This window comes from Folsomia candida, unplaced genomic scaffold (genome assembly GCF_002217175.1).
Source record: "Folsomia candida strain VU population unplaced genomic scaffold, ASM221717v1 Fcan01_Sc006, whole genome shotgun sequence".
Taxonomy (NCBI): Eukaryota; Metazoa; Arthropoda; class Collembola; order Entomobryomorpha; family Isotomidae; genus Folsomia; species Folsomia candida.
In genome coordinates, this window is record NW_019091198.1 from 4,013,222 (window position 1) to 4,032,017 (window position 18,796).

The following is an 18,796-nucleotide window of genomic DNA, read 5'->3' on the forward strand; positions in this document are numbered from 1 at the left end:
TAATGGATAATGAAACAGGATTGAGCACAAGTGCGAGGTGGTTAACATAACAAACAATTCAATACAGATATTTTCCATTTGAGCAAACCCATTTGTGGAAGTTGGGATATTTTCCCTCACAAATTTGGTCTTAAGGAACCCAATACTGCATGATAACTGGATTCCACGATTCGAAGTAGAATCTAATGGTTTGGAAAGGAACACATGCCCTTCATGACACGACTCGTTCCTGACTTTGATTCCATTTGCCACAAACTTTCGTCATGGTCAAAACCCAATCCACAGATATCTCACCTTACCTGTGTCACTACTATTCAACAGAACTTGACGTACATCTACTCAATACCTTGTAATGGTGCTTAATTAGATTTACTAGGCTTGGGTGCATATTTGTCCAACGTTTTCAGGAATTCGGCATAAAAAATAATCAGCAATGGGAATTCATGAGAATATGTGATAACACAAATTCAACGAAATATGTGCACACATGTAGGAACAGAATATGAATAAGTTCCATTTATTGACATTACAATCAAACATTCAATTAATTGCTTTTAATTCCTAGAAAAACCAACTGGAAACAACCTGCATTTTTGTGATCTTTAAACCTTTGACAATCATCTACTCACTATAACTGCTCCAACTTTCTTCTGCATTGAAGTAGTAGCAAATATGTGCATAATATTAATCATGTATGTACGGCGATAAAAGTATTTGATGGTGGAAAAAAGTGTACGTTGATAAAAAATAACATTGACTGCCTTAATATATGCAAATATGTATAACGCGACTATTTAATAACGAGACTAGTAAACAACAGAAAACTGCGTCCAACTGTACCAGCAACAGTAATAATATCTGACCCTGACAATGACGACCAAAAATCGCAGTTAATTTGAACTGACTATTATTACGAGCAAATAACTCCCAGCAAGAGATAAAAACTTGTTCATGCAGTGTGGAATTTTATTTATGTTCCGTTATCAATCAGCACGTTGAATTCAACACGGATTGTTTTTTGTCTCATCGTGTTTGCAATTTTGACGTCACAAACACAAACTATTTTTTGAACTCGACCCTTGTTCCATTCAAGTGTTCAATTAAATATGTCTTTCGATCTCGACATGGAATTCGCTGAAATTAGCAACGGACTTAAATCATTCAACATGCGAGAACGTTTCGAACGCAAAGTTGCAATTATAGTTGATCAGCCTTTGTCAGGATGCGGCGTAGATATAATCAAATTCCTTACTTTGATTCGACTGGATACCGGTCGAATACCCCCAAGAATTTGGTTCAATGAGCCGTCGTCATTGGTCGCAATTAAGGTACTCGGTTTCATGAATGATGCAAAAATGCTTAATATTTGCAATATTTATGTATGTACATCAAATGTTCCATTAGCGGATGCGTGTAAGTACGTCATGACATAGCATAGATTACAGCAATTAATGTTATCCTAAAAAGCGTCACGAGGTATATTTTCATTTCCACAAATTATGTACCACGGGTTGTGTGCGGTGTTCAAGAAAATAACAATTGAAATGTGTTGAAATCAATACAAAGACGGATCGGTTTAGTGATTTCGTTGTTAACGCCGTGGTTGCTGCTAATATTCGAACAATTTCACCCTCAATCATGCCTGGCAGACTGTTGTTATTTTGTCTGAGAGGAGAAAAGGGAGTAATTATGCTACCACCGATGTTCTTTTTGTCGGACGGAGGTCATTATTGTTGAACCCGTGTAGCGATATGTCGGGTGCAGTTGAATTGATGGTTTTGTTCGTATGATGAATGAGCGTTTCCCACTTAATAAATTTGGAAGTAGTGTTCTCTTGTAGCAAGCGTTACAATAAGTAGCAATTAATTGAGGAATGAGCTTATGAGTAGTTCGGGAGAGACATGTGAAACATTTGTACATACGCATGACATTTGGCGTTTGGAATTTCCAAAACGCAAAACACCTGCCTATTTTGGTGCTAGGTTGTGGTGCAGACGTGGTCATTTAAACACATTTTGCGTTTTAAAAATTTTGAGTGCTTTTTGTAGAGTATAGAATTGTTTAAAAGAAATATCATAAAAATAATACAAGAGTTTAACAATTAACAAATGGACATATTACATACGTAAATTCATGTATTAAACGCTTTGTCCCAAACACGAAAGGTTTGGCAAATATGATATGCATAATGCATCATAAGAATCCAAATAATTTACATATAATGGTAGCAAGTAATGATATAAATTAGTATTTTAATCAGTTCAGAATTGGAAATCTGAAGCATTCATGCTTTCACTCGATGGAAGCGTAGTAAATAATTACGTGGAAATTATGGGTGAATCATCATATTGGCAATAAATCTTACACATCTGATTAATCTAATCATCCGACGAATTATTTTAAACGCTTTGACACGTTTTCGAGTGTGTATGTATTTATTAATCAACATGGAAATGATATCTGAAAACCTACGGATAGATACTTAATTCTGCCTGCTACTGAATTAATAATCACGCATTTGTCCTGGTTGAAAGAGTCATCTATTATTGCATAGTTTAAGCTCAGCAATATTACATATTACATACATACCAGGGAATTGTAAGCAAATTATGCATGCATGCAAATCTCGACATTCAGATAAATGAACATTCAGATAAATGAACGGTGTTTAACCACATTTTCTAACCATTTATTTCCAAGCGGTAAACCCTTCAACTAAAACAATGTAGCTTTTATAGTTTAGAAATTACAATTTAACTATTTGTCTCCAATTATGGAAATGGAAAATATAAGTACGATGCTTCCTTTCAATGTTATCTTAATTTATCTGCTTAGAAGAAATTATCATGAGGACTTAATCACGATTGAATCAGGAATAAATAAATATGATGCACCAATAAGATTGTAATTTAACCCAGCCATTTAAATTTGACACTTACAGTAAGCACACTAAATAAGCATACACATACATTAATATGTATTTACAATGATCAATGAAATAATCATAGTTTCAAATTAATTGCCTCCGGTTCCTGTTTTCCCATTATCTAATGTTTAGGATTAAACCACTTAAAACTTTCAACCAATTTCTTCATCTCCAACCTAACCCGATAATTTATAGCAAATCTCTGGTATTATAAATAATAAGTGTGGCACTGTGCAACAAGAATAATACAGATCTCGTTTTCACTGCACTCACGTTTCACTCTTGCGTACGTTGAAGAAATGAATCTGATCGTTTATCAGTTATCTGCATACCCCGGAAAAATATTTTTTTATCCTACCCTACTCATGTTGAGCTCAACACGAGTAGGGTAGGATAAAAAAATATTTGTCCGGGGTATGGTTATCTGCTGGGCAAGAAGCACGACTTACTTTGAGCGTTGACCTACTACGAAACAGATATTTTCAACTGATACATAATAATTTATTGCTTACGTCTCTGTCGGATATATTTATTTGAAATATTGAATCATTGCGACTAGAAACCAATCGCTTGCTTTCTTACTCGAGTGAAACTTGCTGTGGGACGCACCAAGAAGTTCACAAGAGAAGCAATAATGATTTACTTATTAAACTTGTCCAAACTCCCACAAGATATCCACAAAAGTTTGAGAATGCATTATAGATATGTACGTGCCCCGTGTTATTCATGTTACTTGAGAATGATAGAAAAACATTTCACGAAAAGAAGACTAGGACGCAGAAGCCCACCCAGAAGACTGATCCAGATTATAAATATTTCATACACTTATTATTATACAAGAATTCTCCTTGTTTTACATAGTCCATAGGCAAAAATAGTCCGTAGGAAAATGTAATCGGAAATCGAAAATTTTCTTTTCATAACGCGATATATGGTGTGGTAATTAACGGCTTCGTTTATGTATTTTTAATTATTTAAGTGAAAATATTATAAGTAAATTTCTTGTATTTAACATGTTTACAATGAAAATATGCGTTACTACAAATGCATGTTTTTAATACAAATGATTTATATATTTGTAAGAATAACTAAACCGGAAATAGTTGGGAACTATATTCTTTGACATGCTTGCGACATATATCATGTGTCAGTTGTTGAGTTCTGTAACACATTTGCACAGACGTTGTCTTATTTTATTGCAACTTTTGAAATTCTTCTAAACACTGCTTGTATATGGAGTAAAAGGAATTTGTCAGACTCAACACTTTCCTCGGACTGCATAACTAGCCGTTCAAATACGCATGATTTCAATGATAGCTTTGCAATGATATCTTTGCCAAAGTGATTTTTATGTATATATCTCATTTTGCCTCCACAGTGAGAGCGAGCCTTTACACATATTGCTAATTTTGCATAAAAAAAATCTCGACTTCCCCAATTCGGATAGCATGCGGTTGCATGCATCCAGCCGCACCCACTCTCATTTTTGAGATTTTTGAATTCGTTGATATATCAGACTCGGTAATGGTTTCTTTCGGAAACTTCAGAATTATGGAAAGTAAAAGTTTTCAAAAACCCTGAAAGATTAAATTCTCAACGCAACGAATCTTTACAGCACATCGAGTTTTACGTATCGTGGGAGATTTTAAGCAATATTTACACGTCACGTATTAAAAACCATTGACTCTAAACCGACCAGCCAGCAGACCAGGAAGTGGACTGTTCTCGATCGGTGATTAAAATAATTTGGAATAATGAAATAAATTAGGACGTGCATGATTAGGGAATATAAATAAGTATGTGATTAGTGCATTTCAAGATTTTTAGTTGAGTCAAATTTGGAATTCGGGTGAAAAGCCAGTAGGTGAGTTTTTAAAGTTTGTCAATACACAATATTTAAATTAAATAGAATTAAACCAAAGTGCAACACTATTTGACCTTAACAAAATATATATGCAGACCTTATCTTATTAAACCAAAATTTGCAATCTGATCACTTGAAATTTGAGCTATGTTTTGCAAAATTAATAAGAATATTATGTATTACTTTGTATAAATCTAAATGTTGTATTTTTGTTTGTTGGTCAGGTCTTGTGGTTTGTTCAACGTTTCTGAGCATTCCGACCGATGGCACAAAGGGGTCAAGGACCCAACATTCGTCACAACGGTGGGACCATAACGTATATTCGAACCCCAAACGTGACAATTAATCGATCATCGACGCCAAGTGTAAGCAGCAACACCTCATCTGCCTCCTCGTCCAGAAATCCAAGTCCTCCCACTACTTCACAGAACCTCTCCAAAGATTCTCCAGATATTCGCAATACTTTCACAAGACTTGATGTCACATCCAAAAACCTACTATATAAAGCAAATCAGGTGAGAAAAGAGGGTTGTGACTTGTTTTTAAAATTTCAATTTCAATATTCGTTTGTTGTGCTTTTATAGTTGCTCAAAACGTTCCGAGAAAGAAATATCCATGATCCAGAAAAGGTTAATGATCAAGACACAATTTACGATTTGATGGCTCAAATTAAGCTACTTTTGGATGAAATGGTTGACATCTCGGATGATATGAATGCTGTTAAGGATACAAAAATTTCAAGCCCAAGATTGGTTGATCAAGCAAAGACTTACACACTAACTGTGGATAGGTAACAATTGATTATGATAATTGATTTAAATACTGAAATTTTATTGCTATTTTTATTATTTTAGTTTAAAGACTTCACTAAAACAATTACAAAGAGACTTTCAATTGGCAATTACGTCCAAAGAACGCCAAGATTTGTTTACGCTGTCTCGTAGTCCGTTCGCAGATAACGGGTCAGTGCTGTTAATCTCAAGAAACTTTAATGAATAATTGTTTAATTATAGTATATTGATTAATATATTAGAATTCGAAGACGGGGTGCCGGTGCGGCAGAAATTTCTTCAGGGGCTACTGAGAGCATGCTTCATTCCAGACGGATTTTGTTGGAAACGGTGCAACGCAGCGCAGGAACGATTGGTACCCTTGGTACATATATTAATTAATAACGAACACTTCTGACTGTTCTACGTATACTAATATTGAATTATTTTTTATAGCAAATTCGTCAACTGCGATACAAGAAAATCAAGAGGAGCTCAAAAGTCAAAACTCCCTGATCTCAGTTAGTAAGAAATTGTTAACCAAGTATGGGCGGCGAGAATTTACGGACAAGATATTGATATGCCTGGCTCTCGTGTTTTTTCTTGCCTGTGTGGTCTACGTTGTACAGAAAAGGATATTTTAATTCCGATTTCGATTATACCTCAAATCCTCACGCTCAGCAGCACGATGATATTACTCTGATTCTTAATAATCCAACTATGAGTACCAAGTTTCACCAAAGTGAAGTCGTGTTCATAAAACTTTTTTAATAATGCCAATCCTACTTGAAAAAATTATTGTATTTTGCCTTGATGAACTAGACGGACGAAAAAACTATTACCAAATAAACCAAAATGAATAATTAAGCTATAATCAAACAAGCCAAAACGAATTCGGATAATTTATATTGCATGAGCATGAGCGATGAATGAATGAATGAATAGATTTTATAGTTTTGTATCGTGGACGACTACTAGTTGTGTATTTTATTCAACTGTTTTGGAAGGGTCACTACTACACACAAGTATAGTTCATTACGAATTAAAACAGCTTTTTTTACCAATCACAGCAATATCATTGAAGCACTGGTATCGATTAATTGTTCCTGATTTAACAACTTTGACTGGAAATTTACTATTCACGCACGGTTGACTTTAGTTGACACGTTAATTGAGAACAGCGTCTAATTCTAACATTTCCTTTTTGAATCTCATGTCGAAAATTCCCATTGATAATTCGCTCAAGTTTTCAATTTCATGTTTCAAGTTTCCCAAGAATTTAGCGGAGTTTTGATCTGATATTGCTCTAGCATCGTACGATAAGGTTAGCTGCACGTGAGTGGCTGGTTTTCCATTTTCATCTATATGAAGGACACAAGTTTTGATTCATTAATCTAACCAAATGAGCTTATTGTTTGATAATATAATACGTTTGGTACTAACCAATCGACAGGATGTTTCCACCAATTGCCAAAATTGCACATTGAGGTGGATTTATAATTGCACTAAACGAATGAATTCCAAACATTCCAAGATTTGAAATGCTGAATCATACAAAATAGTCAGAATTATAAGGTTTAAGTTTGTACAAATTATCTTCAAGACATATCGCTTAATAGTTACCTAAATGTTCCTCCCATGAATTCATTTGGTTGTAGTTTACCACTTTTAGCCTTTCCGGCTAAAACTTTCACCATTTCCGAAATTTTAACAACATCTCTATCTCCAACATTGAAAACAATGGGGGTAATTAAGCCATTCGGAGTTGCCACTGCGACAGCAATATCAACAGCGTTCTTTTCAGATAACTGTAACAAGAACAAATTGTAGCGTAAGTATCACAAATACAATCTTCATAAATTATCAACAATTTCTCCACTCACCTTATCTCCTTCCCAGACACAATTTACAGCTGGAACTTTCAAAAGAGCGTTCGCCGTACATTTGATTAGAATATCGTTCACAGAAACTTTCATATTCTCCGCTATCAATTTTTTCCTTATTGCAACTAAATTTTTGACATTGCACTCCGCGATACCGTATGCGTGAGGAATTGTTGACTAAAAATCAAACAAAATTGGCGTATTACTTTGATCTGATTAGTAATTATACAAATGTCGTTGCTTTATATTTATTTAACAACAACATAAGAACCTCACCTTAGATTGAAGTAAACGTTTTGCAATTGTTTTTCGCATATTTGAAATTTCAACCTCATGAAACGCAGCTGGGCCCACCCTCCTCAACTTAGGAACGGATGCCAATTTCCCAGGTGTTGCTGAAGGTGGAGGTTTCATGGCACTTGGGATCTTGACAGAAATGGAGCCTGCATCTATGCAAAGTTTAATTTTTATCAGTTAAGAAATCTGCGCATATTACAATATTAAACTGCAAACCTTGTGGAAGGGGTTGGAGTTTATTGGTCTTGACATATTTCAAAACGTCCCCTTTGGAAACGGATCCCTTCGGTCCAGAGGCTGTGATTTGAGTTATCTTCAACCCGTATTGTTTCAGGTACAGGTTGACCGCTGGCCCGACGAGTCGTCCACCCGTCATTTCAAAGCAGCTCAAAGGAATTGACTAAACTGAAATTCAGTTACTGACTACTGAACGGCAAGATTATTGATGGTTTTAAAGTGAATCTTAAATTTGTCCAGTGCGGAAGTGTTTGATTAGACAAACACGCTTGTCCGCTGCTACCGTTTTAAAATTTCATGGGAATGAGGGAAAAAAGGAAATTTTAGAAAATTATTGCGAACACCGAATGTTGTCTGAACTTTCTCCAGCAGAACAACATTGAAGGAGCTGCTGCTCTTTCCGTGTGCCCAAATTCTCACTTTCTTCCTCTGATGAAGCGGGTGCGAGGTTGACAAACTTTGTTTTTACTGCTGTCAACCGTTTTGCATGCACCATACGATTATTAAATTACATTTTTTAATTAGGTTTGCATGAAATTAGATTTTTTAATCACAAAGTCACACAAGTTATTTTCATAGACTTAATTGTAAGCGGTTTTACAAGGTCAATTGTTGATTCAGGGAACACTATTTGTAAAAATGAGCCGATTAAGTATTTCGGGTTGTATAATTGTTTATACAATTGTAATTCTTTCGTGGGGATTTTGTGCAGAAAGTGACTCTGTTCAGGGACATTGTTCAAAAGAGGATAAAGACTGTACTGATGTCCAAGGTTCTGCTGACAATAATCAAATACCAAGTTCTAGAGATGCAGTGAAGCAGCGATATTCAAGAGGTTTTAAATCATTTAATTTGTAATTTGTCTATGAAATTTAATATAACAGTATTCCAAAATTTTTAAGGAAACAACGAAAAGTGGAATAATATTTTGACGGAAGTTGAGACTGCATTGGATAATTATGCAGTTCGAGCAAAAGAACTAAAATCACTACCGAATGGTAATTGCTCATTATATTGGAATCTTATTGAACAAGATTTATCCGCGTTTAAGGAAGGAATTACCTCTCACTTGGTTCAAACTGCTCGGTCAAGGTAGACACAAAAAATAACTATGTGAGGCGAAAGTGCAATTACGTCGAACTTCGTTCCAATTCTTTATAGGGGATCATTTTATCAAATAATCGACGGAAAATTGTATCGTGATTCAACCTGCAAGTTTCCCACACGGTGCAAAGGAATTGAACATTTTCTAAAGAAAATTGCCAAATATATTCCAAACGTGGAATTTGTTGTTAATACTTCGGACTGGCCTCAAATTTCTTCTCATTTTCCAGAACCGTTGCCGGTATTTTCTTTTAGCAAGGTATGTAATGTACGTACGTATGTTGAAAGTTGACAGTTGACAGTTTTGAGACGTTTAAAAATTTACGAGTCAGTGTATGTATATTGATTACATTAAATAATGCAGACAAAGGACTATGCAGACATTATATATCCAGCTTGGACATTCTGGGAGGGGGGGCCATCAATTTCGCTTTATCCTAAAGGGATTGGTCGATGGGATTTATTACGACAATCCATTACTGATGCAGCCAAAAAATATCCGTGGGATAAAAAGGAAGTAAAAGCATTCTTCCGTGGATCAAGAACATCATCAGAGAGAGACGCTTTAATTTATCTTTCGAGAAAGTATCCTGACCTCGTGGACGCTCAATATACAAAGAATCAAGCTTGGAAATCTGACGCGGTGGGAAGAGATTAATTTGAGATATTTTATTTTGTGAATAATTTTTTTCATATAATTCAATAGGACACTCTGAACGCTCCGGCAGCAACAGAAGTGTCTTTTGAAGATCACTGCAAGTACAAGTACCTGTTCAACTATCGTGGAGTTGCTGCCAGCTTTAGATTCAAGCACTTGTTTGTGTGTAAATCTGCAGTTTTCCATGTTGGTGAAGATTGGATCGAATTCTTTTATCCAGAGCTAAAGCCTTGGGTACACTACATCCCTGTAAATCCAAACTCTGATGTTAACGAACTTAGGTAAGTCTTGTAGTTTAGATCTAGTTTTCATTCCTTCTATAGTTTGTGAACTTTATTGTTATTTTTTTAGGTCACTGCTTCAATTTGCAAAAGAGAATGATCAACTTGTTGCGTCCATTGCTGAACGGGGTTACAGCTTTATTAAGAAACACTTGAAAATGAAACATATATTGTGCTACTGGAAAACTTTGTTGTTAAAATATTCAAAGCTTTTGGTATACGATGTTAAAAAGCATGAAGATGTTAAATTGTTATGATTTTGTCACTTTAATTATTGGTCAACAACTTATAATGCTTTTTTACTCAATTTACTCATGTTGTCTGTTTAATTTAATAATGACAAAAATTATAAATTATGTAACATGTTGCATAGAATGGAGTGATCTCGTCTTTTTTGTGTTGAATTTCTTGAAGTTTGGATAATACCCTGACAAAGATGTTGGTTCATTCATTCATTGAGCAACAGAAACCGTTCGATGCCGGCCGGTGATGGTGACTTGGGTCAAGTCATTTGACTCTTTCTTACAATTAGTAACTTAGAAAGACTACATAGAGTTGTACTAGACAATAAGTTATCATCTAGCATTATTACTAATAACCCCATGCATACTGATGAAGAAAGAGTTTCGATGATTTCGGAGCACTTTTAGCAGGACGGAAACAGTATAAAATACGATTGAATGTTTATTGACAGTAGGTGATAGATAAAACATGTTTAAAAATTGAGAGTCGTACGACATTTTCAGCCGCAAACTTTTATGCAAAACCGCTTACCAATATTATTATCTCTTACATTATGCCATTTTTTTGAACGAAAATAAACATTAATATCCTAACTGATTACATTCGCAAGTACTTTTAATTAAATCTAAACCTTATTTTATTGTAATTATTTTACTACTATTTTATGTATTATAACTGTTGTCAGCTTAGAAGTATTATTTAAATTATTGGATGGAATTTGAAAAATGCTTCTTCTCATTGTTCAAATTCTTTAGATGAAAGGATACCAGTACTATGTAATTTAATAAATAATTATGCAACAGACATCATTGGCTTAACATGTTTCCACTCGTACGGAAAACATTTAGCAAATAAATTATAGAATATAAATGCTATATATTTAGGAGCATAGCTTAGAGAAACTATATTCATACTCTAAAATTGATTATGCTGATGATGTCAAAACAAAAGTGATAACACACGCCGATACATTTACCTACATACCTACTTTTTGAATGGAAAATTATGAAAATTATTAACACAATCTGTTCCGTTTGTTGTATTTAGCCTTGATCCTATGTTGGTAACAATGTTACATCTACTGACAAACTCTATCGCGGTGCCATTATCTACTTTTATGTTTCATTGTTAACGCCTTCCGATATACATAAATATAGTAACATAGGTACAAGATGATACAGCATATTTGTCTGCCTAGAAGGTATCATCACAAAAAGCAAAATGCCTATTCTTCCGATCCCAATAAAATAATAATAAGAAGCAATTTGATATTATATAATATGTAATGTATTACCAATAAATTTCATTCTTATATGCGTGACATAGATTAGGAAAGGGTAAAATACCTTCATGGTAAAATTGTATTTGGTAGAATATCGGATTTTCTTTGATTACAGATTTCAAAAAATTATACAAGTGTTGAATTGACAAATTGGTACAACATACGGATTTTGGAGCTTATTTGCCTATGAGGTGGAGGTTTATGGAAGATATTACTCGTTCTAACGAGTACTTCTTATTCACTAATTCATTATAAACAATATTTTCCTAGCAAATGGATTTTTTTACAGCCAGACTTGATTTTTAGTTAGACGATTTGATAAATTAACGATTAGCATTTTTCAGCTGATTTGATAACCAGTCCAAACCCTCATATAAACCGTCTCCTGACGTGGCACACGTAGCTTGTATGTACCTATACAGACCAATAAAAAGATTACTATACTGCACACTTTCATACTAATAAATTATATCAATGTACCAGTTTCTATTTCGTAATGAATGTAGCCCAAGTTTGTCCGTTATCTCTGCAGCATTCATTGCATTTGGCAAATCCTACAAGCAAAAACGATTCAAATTTTATATGTTACTTTTGATGTGCACAAAGTTTAAGCAAAGCTTTGCCTTGAATTATACGTTAATATTTCAGGACTATTCCGAAATTTATAGCTAAACAAACCTGCTTATTGGCGAAGATGAGCAAAACAGCATCACGTAGTTCATCCTCTGCCAGCATTCGCATTAGTTCTTCTCGTGCTTCTCCTATACGTTCTCGATCATTGGAATCCACCACAAATATCAAACCCTACGTATACAATTAGTAAATTAATAAGACATTACTTATCATTAGAGGCGTGGTATCAATAGGCGATATGTTTAAAGAAAAATATTACCTGTGTATTCTGGAAATAGTGTCTCCACAAAGGTCTGATTTTATCTTGGCCACCCACGTCCCACACCGTAAAGCAAATGTTTTTGTACTCCACAGTTTCGACGTTGAACCCTGAAAGAAGATTTCTCAAAGATGCGTCAATACCCAGTTTCCACACCGTGTCATTATTTTATGACTCACTCACCAATGGTTGGAATTGTCGTCACGATTTCTCCCAACTTAAATTTGTATAAAATTGTAGTTTTTCCAGCCGCATCCAGACCCACTGTAAACCAACCAAAGTCATGTCAATTAAATTAAAAATATAACCATACATGAAGCATATTTCATATTTAAAAAAGCCGTCTTTCGCCATCCGTCAATTGACTCACCCATCAAAATACGCATCTGCTTCTTCCCAAAAAGGCGAGACAACACGCTGGAAAGTGTCAATCCCATGATGAACTTTGTGGGTGGGACTCGCGACGGGGAAGGCGATATTCCTAGACGACAAACAGGTTAAATTAATTTGCACTTAATTAATTTGCGACTTGGAATGACGTGTCGGCACCACCGAGTAAAACAGTTGAGTGTCCGTCAGACGAGAATTGGCAGAATAGGATGAACCAATTTTAAGCTCGGTCCGTCCAGCCTGTGCGTCACAAAACCTTCCAACTTACCTTTGCAGATGGTTAAATTACTAATTAAAAATACGTCGATTTGTAATTTGGGCAATATTTATTGAATAATGACAACGATTTTTATGTTTGTTCCCTCTACTTGGATGGAGAAGTGCTGCCAGTTTCTGTGTCGAGATGGAGCCCATGCCTCAATTTTGCGATAAAAGACTACTTTTCCGAGTTAGAAACCTCAACTTTCTGTAAAATGCCCCTTTTTGCAAGTAGAATGAAAGCGACTTTCTCTCGGGTAAACATGACTCAGTTAGTAGAATTTACAAAATATAATGGTGATTAGTTTTTAAAAATATATATTTGGGTAAAATTAAGTGTAATTTGGTAACCCCCAGTCGTTCATCATGCATCAATCCACATATGTAGAAAGAGAAAGAAAGCGGAGAAATCACTTTTAATTGTGTGCACTACGTACAGCAGGGCTGCTGGTCCATAAGGAAGGTTGATGGGAGTAGTATTGCGGTGGTGGTGGCGAAGATTTAGTTGGGGTCGGTCGGTGGGTGAAATTACACTTTTGTGGAGAAAGAGAGAAAGAGACGGTGGAAAAATTGTGAAGCGAGTGGCTTTTAGTTTTAATTCCCGAGTTGCTCCTCTGGGCTTTCCTCTGTTGAAAAGAAAAATCGAATCAATCCCTGGCCTAGCTAATTCATTTCCATCTCATTTCTCCTTTCTCCTCCATCCACCACCACCACCACCCACACCGCACGAAACTTGCACCAAGTAGGAGGAGGAGAGAGTCCAGCTAGGTCCCCTTTTTCCATTCTCCGTGACACTCTGACTTGACTGACCACCACGTCCTACCAAAAACTGAACAAAGTGCAGCGTTAATGAAACTTGTGCAGCCATGCAGCAAGCCTCTCATTCGACTTAAATCGGATACGAATAGCCAGAGCAGTTTGCTTTCTCGAGGATACCAATTCATGACCAGTTTTAATTTGCAGTTGAAGAATGTATGATACAAAATATGAAATTTTAATTTTTTAAATATAAATAACCATTTAATTTGCAAGTATTTGAGGAAACACACCATAATATATACGTATTTACATATGTATCTATGTACCTGCATGGTCTTAAATTGTAAACATCATCATCATCATTACGAATGAATGAACGATTTTCCACGAAGAGAGAAAGTGAATATATGTATGAGAACTACTTAAATCTGATTTTCGTACTTTGTGTATTCACAGATTTATGGCTTTCTAATTGTGCGTCGCCACTGAAATAAGTAACCTAACAAATTTTACGTGCACGTAAAGTTGATAAAATTTCGTTCAGAGTTCGGAGTAGCTGCTTTCCCCACATTACAAACCCTATCCATCCATCCAGTATCTGGTAGCTGTTTTGCGGTTGACTTCTAAACGTGTTCATTTCCTAAGTGACAGAAGTAATTTATGCAATTCAATTTAAATTTAAATTTGCTCCACTATCGACTAAGTGTCAAATTTACTTTTTGAATATAAATGGCAATCCTTGGGACGGAATAAGGAAAGCGTGTAGCTTTCTCCCTCCACCTCAGGAAAGGATTTACAATTTCATTTTTTAATTGCATTTTTCTATCTAATTTGAATTTTACCATGTTTACGAGATTGTCAATACGTTTTTATCTTGCTTCACATCTCGTGCTTAGTTATGGTCTGGAAGCAAAATTGATATTTAAAAACAAAAACTTGTGATGGAATAATGTAGTAGCACTTGTTTATTATTAGTTGCTGCTCTTGTGCGTCTCTCACTTTTTTGCTTGGAACGTCACTACTTAAACAAAGTATATGGTACGGTATGGCACTCACTCCTCTGAGGAACGACGACCAGTTACTGAGCATCAACTTGTATACTCTAATCCAAATCTGGTCTTCTTATTCTTATTTTTCCGAAACTACAAAGGAAAATAGCTTCCATCCAAAGCCCAATGAACAACCGCAATAACCATTCAAAATCAGAAAGCAAGACGCACAAGTGCAGATTAATGAAATGAGTGATGGCATAGCTTTTAACCGGATGAAAGTCAGGGATAACAATGAACCAGCTTATCGTACACATATATAATGCAATGCACTACATGTGCATGGCTTGCCGATAGGGTGGCTTACATTTAGAGGGAAAAAACCAACAAAAATGCAATACAGACTCAAAGTGGAAACTCAAAGTGCGAGGTGGAAGGTGCAACATAATGAAACGAAATCAATGCTTGCAATAAAGAAGAACGAGCATCTCGACGACGAAAAGAGTGCGAGTATGGCGCATTGATTAGCAGGAAGAGCAGCAGCACTGCATGTGTCACTCTATTGTCTCTAACATACTACACACGACGACGACGACGGCGACGATGATGATGGCGTACTCGCATTGGCCCGTGTGTCAAGTCCATCCCCTTATTAAACCAAAAAGAAAGTGTAGAAACACGACGACGACGACAACGACGACGACATGACATTACTCCTTTCTTTTCCTTCTGAGAAGAAGAAAGCGTTAGATTTTAGTGTTATGTTATTCTGTAAAAATTCGAGATTTTGGCTCCTAGCCGCCTCCTCCTCCCGCTTTCTCCACGTTAGACTTTGTTAGTTACTCTGGTTTACTCGACAATCTGCGAAAGGCTATCAAGTATTTGTTTTAAGCCAGGAAGGCAAATGCTAATGCTAAATATGCCTCGTCCGAGTGGTGTGGAGCGAGCACATCTCGTGCGATTTTTGCCTCGTCGTCAAAGGGATGTGAGCAGTGATGGTTGTCGTTGAGACAAAGAAGAGGACGAGCTGGTACAACTTTGCATAATACAGAGATTAACGGAATGTTGTCAGAATGGAGTGGAGTCAGTTGTCAACATGCTGCGAAGTGGTGGCGGCGGTGCACCCTTAACAAATAAACAATGACGAGTATAATGTGGTTGACACTGCTGCTGCTGCTCGCAGTCGGGGTAGTCGCCGCAGAAGACTTTCTCCAGCGGAGACAAACGTGTAAATGCGTCGGAAAATGAGGAGCACGGGTTTTTGCTTTCTTTTTGGCCACACCACCACTAATAGTTCAGTTGGGATTGCAGTCTTAGTAATGGTACTAAGAGTATGAGTAGTGTGATGATGCGGTGGCGGTGGTGGTGGTGGTGGTGGTGTGGTGTAGGTTAGAAATGGAGATATTGTAGTGAGAGATATAAAAATGTGTATTATAATAATACATAAATATATCGGAAATGGTAGGAGGAGGAAATGGGCAAAATTCTTCACCAAAAATCCACATGGCCAATCCAAAGGAGAATTTCACATTGCTTTCCGTCATCCGTCCAATCGATTGTATTCGGGCGGGCGATTGCGTGGTATTTTCACCAACTAACCGCTATAAAACTATGCCCCACCAAATTATAAGCATTACACGGGGAAAAGTCTCCACTTACTCTCTACCAACTAGTAGTAGTGCTAACTAACTTAGCTCCAGCCAGCCAACACACTATGCAGGCAGACGAAACACACAGTCAGTCGGATGGGATGCACTTTTTCCACCCTCGTCAACAGCAGCAGTATCAGTGCAAACACATTTCCACATTAGAGCAGAACAGGGAAAGTTCGCTCATCACGGTGTGACATTTGCTGTATGGCTTACACACTCATCTCATTGCATAGTTATTAGCAAAATAAAAGAGATGACTTCTCCCTTAAATGTTCACAGTAACTAACAAACAAAGCAATTTGGGTGTTGCTGCTGCTGCAAATTTAAGCTATTTTATGAATTAACGAAAAATACAAGACCTGCTTCTCCATTTTATAATCCTACAATTTACACACTTTCTCCATAATCTTGCTTGAATAAGGGACGTGATATGTGGGGAGCTCCTGTTCTGAGATCTTTCCTTTCCTTATCTCGAATGCTGCTGTTCTTGCCGTTCTTCACTACTCACCCATATACTTTCCACGGTGGAGCATTATTCCTTTACTACTGCTACATGCATACGGACTGCTTTCTCCTATCCTGCCATATACCTCGAGTAGTATTATGTCAGAGGAAAGTGCATTCTTGCACTGCACCGACCCGTGCGCGTGTATGCCAGAAAGTCACCCTCATGCAGGACACGAACACTATCGCACTTCCGAATCTAGAAAATCAGTGGCATTACATCTCTTGGCTCTGTCTTTAGTAAAATGGCTTTCGTAAAATGAATCCTACTAAATTCTGTATTATCCAATTGAAATAAGTGTATTGCATTCTATAATTTTAGACCATTTTACAAAACAAATTTCACATGAAAAATGTTACATAGTTTACGCAGCCCTTTTGGGAAAGGAGCAGATTGCACACGTACTTATGTACTTATATATCAACAAATAATTGAACAATGTTTGAGATTAAATTTGGTTTGTTGAAAATGTAGAGATGAAAGCAAATGCAGTTCTCCCGGTGCATGGATGATGGTTGTGTAGTCAGTTGCATTCAATGTAATCGGATTTTCACATCGTTTGTGTTGAGGTGAAGTTGGTGTGAGTGTGATTCGCAGGAAAGAGGCGGAGGCAGGATGAGAATACAAGATTTCAGTCGTCGTTACTTACAGCACAGCTCCTCTCCAACTGCTACAACTACATACGAACCATGCACCAGCATCACCCTGCCAAAACAAGGCCAATGTGCTAAACTGAAGTCACAAGAGACTGCAAGTTGTGAATGAGGAGACCTTTAGTGCAATTCTACGGTTGTTGGACGGACGGACAGAGAAGAGGATAAAATGCTCCCATACACTTCTGCATGTACACAACTTGTTCTTTCCCATCGTCACTGGGTCTTGTCCCATTTAACGAGTCATTACACGCACCTTTGCACACTCCTCGTTGGTTTCGCAGTGATGGCGAAAAACCCGTGTGTTACAATCTATATCCAATTTATTTTCGATAATATTCATTAAAAATCAATAAAAAAAGAACCTACGCCTGGGCAATTAGCAGTCCTAACTTGCAGCCGTAATAAGTTGCAGGCTATGCTCCTCATGTCTTATCCTTTCTCTGTGGAAGATGGGCATGCAGCTTAGAAAGTAATCTAGCAAGGAGGACGACGAGGATCTCATTCATATCACAAAATGCAGAAGACCCTTCTCCAATGAAGGGAGGACTCAACCATTACTGGCCGAAGCCGGCCTCATGCAGTCCACCAAGCTAAACCAAAATCATGTTCCACACCACTATCAGAAATCCCGAAAACTGGATTTTCATTCGGGTCTAAAATTCTACCCAAAACATCGCATCTTTCCAACCCCTCTTCTTCTCTCCTACTCCATCATGCCACGTTGTGCTCGCTCTTTAATAATAATTCTGTTATGATGCTACGACGGGTCTTTGCGGCACTAACGCTGGATTCTTAGCATGAGACGATTTTAGGGTAAATAGTTTACCAGAATTTTTTACCAAAACCTAGTAAAACCCAACCAAATAAAATTGCTTTTAAACACTAAATAAATACTTTGCTCCTCTCTAATTTTCGTTTCACCCCGATTTTTGCGATTTCTCCCCGTTCGTCATATTGTTCATGCAGGATCTCGGGAACAACAATGCCCGAGGAAAGAGAGAGAAGAGTCAGTGCCGTTGTTCTTAGAGAGGATTCCAGGATTTCGTGTGGAGTTTTTGCCGTAATAAGACTGGTGAATTCAGAGCTTGAAAGTGCATTCATTCCCGTATTCCGTACTCTTGCACTCCAAGTTTTGTGCTGCTGGGGAGTA

The 18,796-nt window shown here is 36.7% G+C and overlaps 4 protein-coding genes and 1 long non-coding RNA gene across 6 annotated transcripts; 2 read left to right on the forward strand and 3 right to left on the reverse strand.

The window, feature by feature from the left end:
- Positions 1 to 4,603: 4,603 nt before the first annotated feature.
- LOC110851416 (vesicle transport protein SEC20) lies at positions 4,604 to 6,442 on the forward strand. 2 transcript variants are annotated; one of them, XM_022099185.2, is made up of 6 exons: positions 4,604 to 4,790; positions 5,015 to 5,305; positions 5,375 to 5,580; positions 5,645 to 5,752; positions 5,824 to 5,945; positions 6,017 to 6,442. In XM_022099185.2, exons 2-6 carry the CDS (start codon positions 5,054 to 5,056, stop codon positions 6,202 to 6,204), a joined length of 876 nt encoding a protein of 291 aa, XP_021954877.1. In that variant the 5' UTR covers positions 4,604 to 4,790; positions 5,015 to 5,053; the 3' UTR covers positions 6,205 to 6,442. The 2 variants fall into 2 exon arrangements, with proteins under 2 accessions (XP_021954877.1, XP_035708573.1); XM_035852680.1 differs by having other exon boundaries at positions 4,604 to 4,786.
- A 77-nt stretch (positions 6,443 to 6,519) lies between these two features.
- Positions 6,520 to 8,340, reverse strand: LOC110851415 (pyruvate dehydrogenase protein X component, mitochondrial). Its single transcript, XM_022099183.2, has 6 exons — positions 7,957 to 8,340; positions 7,720 to 7,892; positions 7,444 to 7,620; positions 7,184 to 7,368; positions 7,004 to 7,104; positions 6,520 to 6,921 (listed from the first exon to the last, which is right to left on the reverse strand). The coding sequence occupies exons 1-6, from the start codon at positions 8,114 to 8,116 to the stop codon at positions 6,728 to 6,730; spliced, it is 990 nt and encodes a 329-aa protein (XP_021954875.1). The 5' UTR covers positions 8,117 to 8,340; the 3' UTR covers positions 6,520 to 6,727.
- A 92-nt stretch (positions 8,341 to 8,432) lies between these two features.
- On the forward strand, positions 8,433 to 11,059 carry LOC110851414 (protein O-glucosyltransferase 1). The gene is made up of 6 exons (XM_022099182.2): positions 8,433 to 8,812; positions 8,880 to 9,069; positions 9,139 to 9,340; positions 9,446 to 9,724; positions 9,788 to 10,020; positions 10,091 to 11,059. The coding sequence occupies exons 1-6, from the start codon at positions 8,617 to 8,619 to the stop codon at positions 10,275 to 10,277; spliced, it is 1,287 nt and encodes a 428-aa protein (XP_021954874.1). The 5' UTR covers positions 8,433 to 8,616; the 3' UTR covers positions 10,278 to 11,059.
- Positions 10,687 to 13,020, reverse strand: LOC110851417 (ADP-ribosylation factor 1). Its single transcript, XM_022099187.2, has 6 exons — positions 12,808 to 13,020; positions 12,621 to 12,701; positions 12,438 to 12,547; positions 12,224 to 12,349; positions 12,026 to 12,099; positions 10,687 to 11,959 (listed from the first exon to the last, which is right to left on the reverse strand). Exons 1-6 carry the CDS (start codon positions 12,872 to 12,874, stop codon positions 11,869 to 11,871), a joined length of 549 nt encoding a protein of 182 aa, XP_021954879.1. The 5' UTR covers positions 12,875 to 13,020; the 3' UTR covers positions 10,687 to 11,868.
- A 902-nt stretch (positions 13,021 to 13,922) lies between these two features.
- LOC118436059 lies at positions 13,923 to 16,310 on the reverse strand. Its single transcript, XR_004835165.1, has 3 exons — positions 14,687 to 16,310; positions 14,561 to 14,624; positions 13,923 to 14,484 (listed from the first exon to the last, which is right to left on the reverse strand). It is a non-coding gene; the product is annotated as an uncharacterized LOC118436059 (long non-coding RNA).
- Positions 16,311 to 18,796: the final 2,486 nt, after the last annotated feature.

What these genes read in the sequence shown, in the direction of transcription:
- LOC110851416 (XM_022099185.2), top strand. Translation starts at nt 5,054, where the DNA reads ATGGCACAAAGGGGTCAAGGACCCAACATTCGTCACAACGGTGGGACC. An exon ending in AGTCCGTTCGCAGATAACGG is followed by an intron (nt 5,753 to 5,823) that starts GTCAGTGCTGTT and finishes TTAATATATTAG; the next exon opens with AATTCGAAGACGGGGTGCCG. An exon ending in AGGAACGATTGGTACCCTTG is followed by an intron (nt 5,946 to 6,016) that starts GTACATATATTA and finishes TATTTTTTATAG; the next exon opens with CAAATTCGTCAACTGCGATA.
- LOC110851415 (XM_022099183.2), bottom strand. Translation starts at nt 8,116, where the DNA reads ATGACGGGTGGACGACTCGTCGGGCCAGCGGTCAACCTGTACCTGAAA. An exon ending in GTGTCTGGGAAGGAGATAAG is followed by an intron (nt 7,369 to 7,443) that starts GTGAGTGGAGAA and finishes TTCTTGTTACAG; the next exon opens with TTATCTGAAAAGAACGCTGT. An exon ending in TTCATGGGAGGAACATTTAG is followed by an intron (nt 7,105 to 7,183) that starts GTAACTATTAAG and finishes TGTATGATTCAG; the next exon opens with CATTTCAAATCTTGGAATGT.
- LOC110851414 (XM_022099182.2), top strand. Translation starts at nt 8,617, where the DNA reads ATGAGCCGATTAAGTATTTCGGGTTGTATAATTGTTTATACAATTGTA. An exon ending in GTTCAAACTGCTCGGTCAAG is followed by an intron (nt 9,070 to 9,138) that starts GTAGACACAAAA and finishes AATTCTTTATAG; the next exon opens with GGGATCATTTTATCAAATAA. An exon ending in AAGCTTGGAAATCTGACGCG is followed by an intron (nt 9,725 to 9,787) that starts GTGGGAAGAGAT and finishes ATAATTCAATAG; the next exon opens with GACACTCTGAACGCTCCGGC.
- LOC110851417 (XM_022099187.2), bottom strand. Translation starts at nt 12,874, where the DNA reads ATGGGATTGACACTTTCCAGCGTGTTGTCTCGCCTTTTTGGGAAGAAG. An exon ending in GACGACAATTCCAACCATTG is followed by an intron (nt 12,548 to 12,620) that starts GTGAGTGAGTCA and finishes ATCTTCTTTCAG; the next exon opens with GGTTCAACGTCGAAACTGTG. An exon ending in ACTATTTCCAGAATACACAG is followed by an intron (nt 12,350 to 12,437) that starts GTAATATTTTTC and finishes TTGTATACGTAG; the next exon opens with GGTTTGATATTTGTGGTGGA.